Below are 13351 nucleotides of genomic sequence, written 5' to 3'. Positions count from 1 at the left end.
TAAATTTCGTTTATGATTTCTATGCCAGTCGCCTGCAACTATTTTGCCGCCCTTGGTTTGTTTGTAAACAATTACTCTAGTCAAGTGTATGACTATGCGGAAAACGTATTTTTTGTACAAGCTTGTATTCAGTCTTTGCATGAATTAGCTTTGTTACTTCTTGTCATTATTGTGTAAACGTGTTTTGTTCTTTACGATTCAAACATAGCAAAAAATGAGTAGCAGAAGTTCAATTTATCAAAGTCAAAGCTTCTTTCCCGACACACAGCAGCTAATTGCTGACTTGGGTCCAACTCCACCTCCATTATTTACGCAGGAAGATCAAAATTATAAAAAGATTAAAGCAAGTAGGTGTATATAAAAGCTGAATGTCTTTCCTTTTTTATCAACTTTACCATATTTTTAGAAGCTGTATGGAATGGTTTTCCTACTGGATCCAATGAACAAAGGTTTGTTTTTTAATTTGCACCTATGCACCATTAGATCAAATAAAACATCTACTGGTTTGCCTTTCTGAAAACAGCAGGGTAGCAAACTTAACATATGTATGTAAACCTTTTTACAGAAAAACAACATTTGTTGCTCCATTGTGCAGACCAACACAAAAAATTAATGGAACCTTTCAAACCACGAATAACCAGTCGGATGCCATTCCATCATCTCCTGTTTTAAAGTCCCAAAGAACACAAACGTTTCAACCACCATTGAGATCATCACAGTCATTATTTTCACAACAAGTTCCATCTCAATACAACTTAAATAAGGAAAATGTGCCATTCCATGATTCATCAGGTGTTCCACAAAAGCTGAGCAATGCTGATATAGACATGCTTGGGAGCTTTATTGGACAGTCCAGAGGTTTAAGCCATGAACATGGGTTCACACATAAACCCCCTTCAAAGGCCGGGAGAAAAATGTCAATTTCACCAAGAAGATCAAATGAGATGCTTATTCCTGAAACTCCTCGTCCAAATGGTCGTTTGATGCAAACTCAAGATTCTCATACGAAAGAAAAATACCCGATTGGTTTAAAACATGGCCCATCCCTAAAAACACCATCACGTTTCAACCTTCCAGCACACCAGACACCTGGTGGAACCACACACAGTGAAACACAACTTAGATCTGTTGAAGAAATCCGTATCCCTTTTCTAAGTTTGTAATATCATGAAACCTGAGTTGATGCCTACATCAATTTTATAAAAATGCATTGTAGTCTTATTATGTTGTGAATTATTGTTTCATAGTCCTTGACTTTTTTGCAAAGCATCAAAATTTCAACCTATCTTTGATGGAATTTCCTATTTCAACATTGTGCAGTCAAAGGTATGATGACACAGTCTTAAGTTTTGTCACTTCTGTGTGTTACTGTTCATATCAATCATATCATGATTGAAGATCGGTTCTTAATTATATTATACGCAACCTGTGGTAATGTACATTCTTGATAAATTCTAGGTATTTGAAGACGTTTTATACACGGACAAACCTCTTGTTGTTTGTGCTCCAACTGGATCAGGAAAGACGATGATATTTGAGCTTGCAATTACCCGTTTACTGATCAAACAAGATGAAGCAGTGACAACTGCTGCAACAGCTAAGAAAATTAAACCCAAAGTAGTTTACAGTGAGTTGCTTGAAAATCTGTTTTCCTTTTGCAGTGTCATGTTTTTGTCATGAAAGGCCTCATCGGAACATGCTATGATATTATTACGAAAGTCAAAGCACTTTCTTGTGATTTGGTTAATTTTATGTGATTCGCCAGCATGCACCAACATAAATAGTCAAATTTGGTTAAGTGAATCGTCTCCTGACGTTTTTTTTTATTTTGTTAGTGGCACCCATCAAAGCACTCTGCACTGAAAGGCATGAAGACTGGACCAATAAGTTTTCTACTGTGGGATTAGAATGTCAAGAACTCACTGGAGATTCTGATGTAGAAGATTTCTGGCAGCTTCAAAAGGCAGATGTCATTCTTACAACTCCGGTATGATACCTTTTTTACTAGATATTATTGTTGTGGAGTTGTGTCCAACTATACAGTTTGGCTCATCTTGTAGCTGGCATTTCCAGTCTAAGCATATATGTATAAAAATGGCTATTGCATTGTAACTAAATTTACTTCCAATGTCAACAGGAAAAATGGGACAGCATGACACGACGTTGGCGTGACAACACATCTTTGGTTAGAAGAGTCCAACTCTTCCTGATAGATGAAGTTCATCTTCTAAATGATGAGACAAGAGGAGCCACCATGGAGGTGTAACATTAATTTTTTTGTTTTTATATCTGGTCTATACAGCCACTAAAACTTAAAAGTTGCCAGGGATAATTGGTTACACAACATTACTTTTCTGTATCTCTTTGCTTTTTTAACATAAGATAAATAGACAGAAAGAAAGATGAAAAGGGGTAGCTGTGACATGAAGAGAGCAATGTTGATTTTGTAAACAGGCTGTGGTGAGTCGCATGAAGACAATTCAGACGTCAGTTTCTTCCTCTAGTAGCCTTCGCTTTATAGCTGTGTCTGCCACAATTCCAAATACTGGTGATATAGCTGAATGGTTGGGAACCTCTGACTGTCCAGCAGTAAAGTTTGAGTAAGTGTGTTTTAGGGTTGCAAGTTATAGCGAGTTGAGTCGCAGTGTAATAGCATAATGTAGATTGTAGTAGGGATGGGTTGATATACATGCTGTGCAGTTTTACCTAATTTGATGTGAAAATTACTAGTTTTAAAAATTACATGTACAAAGTTAAATATTACATCAGATACAGGCCAGTTTTCCAAAAGCTATTTTATTTGAAAATATAGTTATTGTGTTGTAGTTCTGCTGTTAGTGTGTGTTACCGGATTTTGATGGCCGTCATGGATAAATTTTTTTCTGCGCCTAATAATATTTTGTGACGTACAGTATGGATGAAAGTTACCGGCCTGTGTCTTTGCGGAAAGTTGTTCTTGGCTATCCCTGGTCATCCAATGGATCTGAGTTCAAGTTTGACATTAACCTCAACTACAAACTTGCAAATGTCATACAAACTTATTCTGAAAACAAGCCAACTCTTGTGGTAGGGATTGAATCATAGTTATAATAAATTTAAAATCTGCAATACAAGTTAAACTATTGGACATTTGTCTTGTAAACTAATTTGCTGTAAAAATTATACTTGGATAGAAAAGTTAGTGTTATATTGAACACTAGTTTGTGCTCTGTGAAGCAAACTTCAATATTTTTTATAGTTTTGTTCCACAAGGAAAAGTGTGGAACAAGCAGCTTCTACACTTTCCAGGGATGCCTCGTTTATAATGGATGCAACCCATAAACAAGAGTTAACGAAGATGGCAAACTTAGTAAGGAACCACAGGTTAGAAGATAAATGTATCTGTCCAAGTTTATGGTACAATGGTAACTGTAATCCTCTGTGAACCATATTATTCCGATCATTGACATCTAATGAATTTGTAAGGGCTGATGAACCATCATTTTTGGCATTATTAGACTCAGAGAACTCCTGATAGGGGGAGTTGGCTATCACCATGCAGGTCTCGACTCTCATGATCGCCACCTAGTGGAGGATATGTTCACTCGTGGAGATTTGCTTGTTTTATGTGAGTTTGTTTTGTGTTATAGCTGCCTTAGTGCATGGTCACAAGTTACGAATCATTAGGGTGTGTTGGTATGACGTTTATACAGAAGAGAGCACCACTATGTACTCATGTTTTCCTTAGTATTTTTACAAAACATTGTATTTTGACATAAAAAAGTTAGTCCTATTTCTGTGTGCTACAATTCAACCAAAATTCAAAGGAAAGCAAGTTGTTCCTACAGATAGATGTAAAGTACTACTGTGATATTTGCAACGAATACATTATTGTGAGCAAGTCGTTACACCACAGTGTATCTTATTCAAACCAACTTGCCTTATGTATAAAGTACCCAGTGCGTTGTATAACATGTACCAATTGTTTCCAAGTTAGTACAAGCACTTTAGCGATGGGAGTTAACCTCCCCGCTCACCTAGTGGTGGTGAAATCAACTTGTCATTACGTGAGGGGAATGTTTCAGGAATACACGCAAACTGAAATGTTGCAGATGATTGGGAGAGCCGGTAGACCCCAGGTGAGTGAATACCCGCCTCGAGCCTAGATATCGGTTAAAACGTGTTGAATAACGAGTATTGCTTTTTTTACGTTGTTTCTGCATAAAAATTATAGTCACTTGCAAATGCGTTTGTTTAATATGACAAACCAAAATTGGGAGACAATCTGTTAGGAAAGGGTAGAATAACTTAAATTACGGTAATAGTGGTTAATGGTTAGATATCCTATACCATACAATTTGCGAGGTAGCGTTAGGTCATTCATTGGTGAAGAATTATTTTCGCGAACTTTGTGAACAGTTTGATACGTCAGCAACGGCCGTCATCATGACTCGTGAGCAATCACGAAATTTGTATCGTGATATGGTGAACGGATGCCAGAATATCGAGAGTTCTCTGCACAGGTGAAATATTAAGCTTGTTGAAAACACAACGCTTATGGAACTCTAGTTTACGTTCCTTGTACATTAATTCGTACCATTTACAACCAAAAAACTTCTTTCGCTCCTGTTTCTTATGGAGTACAATTTCACATTTGTCTTAGAATATTCATTCCTAAAGGCCTTTCTTATTGACATTGAAAGTAAAACATTTGCTTGTATTTTCTTTTGTTTATTTCTCGAAGGCATTTGATCGAACATCTGAACGCCGAAGTGGTTCTCACAACGATTGGTGACGTTACCGTGGCCCTCGAGTGGATCCGCTCCACTTTTCTGTACATCAGAATCTTCAAAAACCCCTCGCATTACGGTGAGAAATGCATGAAAACTCATCTGTCAACTGGTATCTTTGGATTAAAAACATAAATAACCTGCGTTAATTTCAAATAACTGAGGCTTGTCACCGTTAATTTGGTTTCCACTGCATGGAGGCACCAGTCGAGTCATTTCTGTGACTTTCCTGGTGTTGATGTAGTCGTCTGCTGTAATTTTCTTGTTTATATCTTGTATCTAAACTTTCCTTTCTCTTCGTGTTTAAAGTTCTAATACCTTTGTCTATTCGGCGACCATCACAAAACCAGCGTATGGGATTGACGTCATTCACGTAACCGAAGTCCATTTTTTTGACTGAAGGTTATCCGAAGGAAGTTACGAGATCTGAAGTTGACCGGCGTTTGCGTGAACTCTGCATGCGCAACCTCGACCTTTTGACCTCACTTAAACTCGTATCCATTGACAACGACACGAGGTTAACCGCGCAGGAGCCGGGTCGTCTTATGGCCAGATATTGCATCGCTTTTGAGACGATGAAGAAGTTTTCGCAGCTTCTTGGCAGTGAGACGCTGGAGGAAATGGTGAGGTTTCAGCAATGCATGTGGAAGTTTGTCAGAATATATTTGAAGATTTTTTTCGGGTTCATTTGTGACGACCTTATTTCCAAATCTTTCTTGGAATTATTGTTAAAAACCTGCAAATTCAAAACTTCTCTTATGCTAAAATGATCAAAGGATAGTCATCTTTAATGTAAAGGGTGGAATTGTGCTACTGCAACTTATTGTCATGTGAAGTAGAATGTTTGCTACATCAAAATGGTGCATATAGTTAACAAAAACAAGACAACAACACTGATAATATATGGGTGATGCGTATATACAGTATGAACATTAATATATATCCACAACCAGATCAGCATGCTATCGGAATGCCGCGAGTTCCAGGAAGTGACTTTACGAATGAACGAACGTTCAATCCTCAACAAACTCAACAAGGACAAGAACAGGCTCACCATAAGGTCAACAATTTAAACATAAACTAACAACTAAACTAATGATTGTAATTAATGTAACAAGAAATCACGAAGATTCGTTAGATCAGCAAGCAAGTTAGCAAGGACTACTTGCAAGAAAAATGCTATTACACCGGGACACAGCCTGGTCGCAAAAACTGATTCACATATAAGTCTGTGTGACATAGAAATCTATGGGAATGTTAATGGTCAGATGTGAGCAAAGCAACCATCTGTTATTTTTGCTTCTAAATCAAAATTAAAATACAACAATTAATTATAAAGTTAATGTTCGCTTGAATTTCCAACTGGATCAGTTTTTGCGACCTGGCTCTGTCCCGGTGTAAAAGAATTTTTCTATTTTGAAAGCTGACCAATATCCCACCACCCAGTGAGCAAAACTTATAACATAAATACATGATTTTGAAAGGCCGACCGGTCGACTGCTTGGTTCCAACCACTTATGTCGTGTATTTAGATTTCCGATGAACGGAAAAATAAAGACATCCCCGATGAAAGTAAATTGTTTGCTACAAACCACATTAGGTTGCCTCAGTGTACAGGAGTTCGCCTTGCAACAAGATATCACCAAAATATTCAGGTAAGTTTACAATAACAGTTAAACGGCCGGAGGAACTTGAACTATCGGGAAACGATGTATGTCGTCCTAATTATTGGTGGAAACTAGGTTGATGATGGCAAAACCTGTATGTGCTAACTGCACAATGTGTGCTAACAATAAAATATAGCGGATAAATAGGAGGTCATGGTGATGTCGCTGCATTAATGTATTATAAATTACACAAAGTCGTAACAAAATTTTTAAAATATCTTGCCCCCGGTGAGATTTGAACTCACAACCCTCGGCATTCTCGGTCCTTTCTCCGACCGACCGAGCACTTGGTTTGGAGGGAGGATCAGGTTTGTGTTCAATACAAGCTCGCAACTAGTCAGGCAACATTTACATTGGCATGATGGGTATAAGCAAAATGTTTCCAGAAAGATTTTAAATTAAGTTGAGACAAAATTAAGTATCAGAATGATTTTTTTTTCGTTGAAGGAACGCTGCCAGGGTTTGTCGATGTCTCGTCGAACTTTTATTGTTGAAAGACGATTTCTTGTCTATTTATAACGGAGCTCTTCTTTCGAAGTGTGTTAAGGCGAAACTGTGGGAAAATTCAAGGTATTTCCAACTAGAATAAAGCAATACAGTGTCTCGTTGCGTGATCGGCATTAATATAATACATGGTAGCATAATGTTATGGATCTAAAGATTTTGCAAACACTTCGGGTTTTCCATCAAATGACTGGACTAAAGGTACAGCGACTAACAATAAAAAACTTTTGATACACTACCGCTGCAGCAGCTCTAGAGTTTTTAATTTTGGACAGGCACGTCACCAAGCAATTGCCAAACATTGGTCCGTCTCTTTCTACGATGCTCGCCAACGCTGGAGTATGTTCGTTCGATCGCGTGGAATCGATCGATCCACGAGAGATTGAGATGATTGTGAACAGGCATCCACCCTTCGGAAACCACCTGCGTGATGCTGTCAGGAAACTTCCAAAGTACCGCGTTAACATGGAACAGGTGGGTGAAGATATAATACGTGGTCGCCACTGGTTGTGATTTACGAGTTGAACGGTTTGCTATTTTATATTTCTACGAGCGCGTTTGTTCCAAGAGACCGTTGATATTAAAAATATATTACCCCGAAAAGTTTAATAATTCTCCAGATTCCGGAAGTTTTAATAAATTTTTTAAGTTATTCCCAGGTGGAAGTTTGACAGATGGCGTTGCATAATAATATTTGACGATATATTTCACTTGATTTGGTTCCACCGACATGACAATTTTGTTTAGGGTAAAAAGTACAGCACGGACAGCTGTGACGTCACAATACAGGTTGTGATGAACAATGCTGATGATCTGAGTGAGGTCTCAACTGCTGGTAGAAAGCACGTGTGTCTCTTGCTTATTGGTCAGTGAATTATTGCAAAATTATATATTTTCTGACAGTTGCAGCAAAACATGCACTTCTGTGATTCCACAAACACAATATGATGTACAAAATGTATTTGTAAACAACTTGCACTTTTTGTTCATACAGAAATGCCAAAACTAACCGGTTTTTAGTTGTTTGTTGTACGCCAGGGTTATAAATTTGTAATCCAGCTATGGATGCATAAAACTGTTTTTTGTAACCTTTTGAGTGCTTTGTTTATTAAATAATTTTGTATTTCTGGTCATCGTTATGACTAAAAATTTACAAATCAACCCAATTTGAAGTTTTCATTCACAACAGGCGATGCGGACAACCGGGTCGTTCTCAAACAGCGATTGGTCGATTCCACACTTCTGTCATGTGACGGTAGCTCGTGGCAACGGACGGTCACGGTTCGTCGGGCACGAGACGGTGATGAATTAAACGTCAAACTGCTGAGTCTTGAATGGGGTAAATTGTTACATTATTGGGCCAACTGTAATTGTTTTTTTATAGGACGACGTTCATGGTATCTTGCTTTCAAGAACCCTCTTTTTTAAAATCTTTGATGAGAAACGTGTTTTTGAAATCCGGACACCAAACCAAGGACTTAGTGATTGTGTTTTGATTGGTGTCATAGTATGTAGAGTTTATATTGAGTTGGAGCAGTTCAAATTTTGCGCAAGCAGTGTTGAAGCCTCTACATTTATACCTGCTTAAAATATCGATTTTGTTTTGACAAATGTAGACATTTTTGTTTTTTCTTTCAGTCGGTCTCGACATTGAAAGCACGTTCACGCCATACTATTTGGGCGCGCGACGCATGACTGCCACGTCAAATGGAACACACAGTGACGTCATAAAACCGATTTCCAAAAACTCAGAAGGAAAGTCGCAGGACAAGCAGTGGTAGATATTCTTTTTGTCTTAAATTAAAATTAGTCATTTTTTGAATTTCCAGTTATTTGTTGTGTTTTTGTGTACAGTGGAATTCAAATTGCAATGTTGGTAATGTATCACTTAAAAATGCATTTACCGTAAGAGGCAGGCAATAATTGATATATGTTTGTTGTCTTATTGTCAAGGAGACGGTGTCGTCACAATTGTCACAATAAACGATTATGCGCTCACGAATGTTGCAAGGTTGGAATCGCGAATACAGGTATGTATGAAACTACACCCACGGTTGTAATCTCTGCAGATGACGTTTCGCATTACTAGAAATTACCTAATTTTTTACTCTGTTCCATGTATGAAGGAGATACAAAGCAGACTCCATCTCGTAAACAAGGGAATCAGCCACAGAACAAGGTACACGTGTCCATGTTCAACATTTTCCACATCACTTGTAGTTGTAATTGGTGGCCGTTTCTGATTTTCCATTTTAAAAACTTTGTTTCGATGTAACACAGCATAATTTCACACCCAACGTGGAACACCTGCAACAGTACCGATATAACCCACAAGATAAAGCTGGAAGTGGGATGGCCGATGACGTCACACCATCTAAACAACTAAACACGTGAGTAGAATGCGCTTAAAAGTTGTCGACGGAAAAGTTTAAGCCCTGAGCCAGTTTTGAGATGTAAATTGGTTTAAAAGTGCATCTTATCTTTTATGGCTCCACAAAAAGGTGTCGCAAAACTATTATTTTAAGATCACAGACCACATTTTCACGTTCTCCATCTGTTTTACTCATTGTAATGTTTATTGTCGTGTTTGGGCAAAAGATAAACCAATGAATAAATGAATTCGCGGCGTTGGTTTGGTGAATTCTGTCTTTCTAATTCCTTTTTGCTGTGGTTTCTGTGATAGAATTCGTCATCTTATAAATTTAACCGTCATAAACGGAGAAATACTTTCAGAAGCGGGAAAGGTTGGGAAATGTTCGATTCTTTTTGTGAAGATCAGCAGAGGAGGATTGATGAGGATGATGCGGGGGAAAACTCCTGCCCACTCGCGGAAACCGAATTTCAACGTCAACAATCATATTATGACGTAAACAATAAAGCATAGTGCATTTGTGTCCCGCCGGGTTCTCGAAAGTCTAAACCAATCCAAAAGTCTACTGTAAACCTGTAACCAAAACTTGATTTCAGTATTTTTTGCCTTTGTATTCGTTGAGAAGAGTTGTTAGCTTTCGTGTTTAGCCTCAATGTCGTTACCATATATTAAGGACCAGATTGACATTGGTGGTCGCATTGCTTATTCAAACGAAACGACAGAGGTGGGGAATTGCGGGGTGAAGCGCCACCCAGCGGATGGTCGTCTTTGGACGGTCAAGGGTGACTCGCAAGGTAACTTCCATCCAACTTGTACACCAACTAGCTACAGAAGCACAATAACATGTTCTCAACAAGATTTTGGCGACGACGATTTGGAACTGATTAAACCACGACCTTCCAAGTACCCAAGGTCATTCAAGGACAATTCGTCCATTTCACAGAAGCTCAGTCACAAATTAAACGAGCAGGTATGGTATTTACTTGTAGGCAGATGGTCTGCAGTATTTAAAACACTTCGACGCAAAGCCTTGCACGAAAAACACCTTTTTCAGAAGGTAATGCATTGCCTACGTTTGTTTTTGTAAGAGTGATCACCTGAGTCACACCTTGTCGATATAGATTCCTGGTAATCGCTAGAGTCGTTTATAACAAAGTATCCAAACATTACGTAATATTTTGCAGCCAAACAATTCAAACGACCAAACACCAACTCAGCTCGGTCGTGTGTTTGCGTGGAAAAGTTCTGTGGGCCAACGGAGCCAAGTTTTAAAACCCATCGTCGAAACATCAAACGACCAAATTCGAAGTAATTGCTGGGGAGGTGTTTCCCAAAAGACCGGGGTATTCCAAGTACTGAACGACGGATGCATGGTTGGAGGTGACGAATTTGTTTCAGGAAACACTGGGGCCACTGTAAGGCCACATAAAAGATCTGTAAAAGAAGATTTTGGTGTTAGAGATGCGTTTGGGTCAAAGGGGTTTGTGCAATGCGACAGGGAAAAGGATGGTATCAGAACAGGAAGTAGAAACACAAGTGAAGGCGATTATATGAGAGGAAATACTTCGTGTAACAAGATAAGTTGTTTCAACAGCGACGTCCAGGCTGGACAAGGTAGAAAGTTTGTTTTCAAAAGAACCAACTTTGGTATGAATAACTCGCAGCAAATTTTGACCGAGGGAAATCCGAAAGGAAGCGCTGATACGACGTTCCAACAAGGGTTAAACACTCCGTTTAGCAGTAGTAACCGTCCAGTGCAGCATTCTCTACCAGCACGCCAGGCTACAGTTCCTCTAAACAGGGATGCAAAATCTGACGTGAGTCCGTATCTGAACCAGAGAAACTACACCGCAGCATTTGAAAAAAACCTCCGTGCACCAGAGGTTAATCGTCAAGCTAACGGCAGAAATCAGCCTGTAGTGCCGCTAAGATCCAGATCAGTTTGTGACAGTGGTTATGAAACAGTGAGTGATACGGCAAGCAATAATTCGTGGGTAATCACAGAAATGAAAGCTGGTTGCCTGTCACAATCAGGGCACAATGTGCAGGAAAACAGCAAAAGTCCTTCGGAGCACAATGAATATAAGGAGTTTAACGGCAGTAAACCAAAAGACCAGAATGCGAATTCGTTCGGCTTTCGTAACCAATCAGGGAAGTTACCTGACAAAATCGGAGAAAAAAATTTTGGAAACACTGCGAGATCGACGTGGACGAAATATTATGAACCACCATTACCCACCAAAGTGAAACGAAGACTGGGCCGGGAAAGTGACCAGTTTGTTTCAACTCCAACAAATATACTGGAAGGTATTTGGTACAGCTAAAAGCATGTTGCTTATTGGTTTATTTTTCCATTGTTAAGCAACAAAAACTGTGTAAGCATACAGATAACGTCTCTTATTATTGGCTCCACTTTGCTAAACAAAAAATGTATTTGTGACTTCATTGTTATCTTATACGGCAGCCTACACGTATTACATAATATCGTCTGTTTTGCAGACGAAAAGTTTTGTAGAAGTGTCAATTTCGCGGGTGTTGAAAACAAGGTAAGTTGAAATCGGAATTTATCCTAAATAATCTATCATGAAATATATTTCATCCCAAAAAAACAACAAATTTTGGCATGAATGGAAAAGATGAGCCTCATTTGTTTTATTGATACAGAATCCGTTTCAGGCACCTTTTGCGGATGAGGGCAATGTTTCGATCCATTGTGACTTCGACTTGTCGGATGAGATAGACGATAATTTACTGCTAGAGGCTTGTCAAGTAGCCGAGGGGGTATGTGTGTTAAATATATCACACTCTTGTTTAAAGACAACCGCTGAAATATTTCCTTTGTATTTAGTCAAACTAACATCACGCAAATCCAAAACCGGTGATTAATTCTCTAATTTTGACATAAGAAATTGTCACAAAGTTTAACATTTAACAAAAGGCTACCATATCGAAAAAAATATACTTTTCTTGAAAATTATTTTGTCACGCTGCCCGTATGAATACTTTATCTAACAAAGTTCGCCGTCGTATCGACCACATTCGTTCACGTGACTGGCCGTCCACCAATTGTATTTGTTCAATTACGCAGTTGTTTTGACACGCGATATTAATCAGAATATGGAAATGTCTCAAGAATTCGACCAGCTGGTAACTCCGAACGATACGAATCAATTCAAACAAAAAGACGCTCTCGGGCGCCCACCGGCGAGTTTTGTTGAGCCATGTATTGCGCCACTTAACGTCAGTTGTCCCACCAGTGAATTGGACTCTTTAACAAACATCACCCCTAATGTTCAATCGTTCAGGTAAGTTGTGTGCAACAAACTAACATCCCTTACATGGATTTACATCAGAGGACAACTATTTTTTAAGTTAAAAAGTATTTCATTTACCTCTTCCATAAACAGGGCAAATTATTTTTAATTGGACCAAATTATTCACATTGACCCTGGCGATTAAAAAGGGCCCCCGCAGTTTGGCCTCGTACTTTACAATCGGCTTCAAGCTGTTCCACGAACATTTATAATAGAGGGATTTTTATGTTAAGAAATAAACATATTTTGGTTTGTGGTTGCACAACAGCAGATCCAGTGACTCCATTTGTGAAAAGAACATGAGAGCAAGGGAAGCGGATGAGCTCGCGGAAGCACAACGAATGTTCGACAACATTTTTGGAACTCTCTTCTAATTTATGAATTCCAATGTGTTGATACAAAGACTTCTTCTATTTAAGTGTTTTTTCCTGTTTTTTACGCTTGTTGGTTTATTTGGTTTGTCTTTTCTAATGAAATTGTATTTCGTGCTTTAAGAATTTATTTTTTATTTCTTCAATGAAATTTGTTGTGAAATAAATACAAACAAAATGCTGAAATTGTGTTGGTTAAATTCACTGACAATATAATGATTATGCCGTTGTTTATACAATGAGTTAACACATTTTACTTTTATTTCCAACTAAAACTTTATGTCAACCAACGGATATTCGCGTTTTACGTCACTCATTCGTAAGGAATGTTTTTGTAGTGACGAAATTTTAACCG

At 38.4% G+C, this 13351-nt stretch overlaps 1 protein-coding gene across 1 annotated transcript; it reads left to right on the top strand.

Annotated features, from left to right (window-relative positions):
• The first annotated feature begins 214 nt into the window (after positions 1–214).
• LOC145897170 (uncharacterized) lies at positions 215–12999 on the top strand. The gene is made up of 31 exons (XM_082985357.1): positions 215–351; positions 524–1140; positions 1268–1326; positions 1459–1627; positions 1836–1987; positions 2138–2260; positions 2455–2600; positions 2913–3066; positions 3239–3363; positions 3498–3607; positions 3973–4118; positions 4399–4502; positions 4724–4848; positions 5172–5397; positions 5728–5829; positions 6302–6424; positions 6884–7006; positions 7216–7414; positions 7688–7805; positions 8130–8279; positions 8579–8717; positions 8894–9014; positions 9221–9330; positions 9677–9806; positions 9985–10105; positions 10169–10281; positions 10496–11618; positions 11811–11857; positions 11976–12092; positions 12426–12616; positions 12894–12999. The coding sequence occupies exons 1-31, from the start codon at positions 215–217 to the stop codon at positions 12997–12999; spliced, it is 5526 nt and encodes a 1841-aa protein (XP_082841483.1).
• The last annotated feature ends 352 nt before the right edge of the window (positions 13000–13351 follow it).

Source organism: Ascidia mentula, chromosome 4 (assembly GCF_947561715.1).
Source record: "Ascidia mentula chromosome 4, kaAscMent1.1, whole genome shotgun sequence".
Lineage (NCBI taxonomy): Eukaryota > Metazoa > Chordata > Ascidiacea > Phlebobranchia > Ascidiidae > Ascidia > Ascidia mentula.
This window is presented reverse-complemented; position numbering and strand designations above follow the sequence as displayed.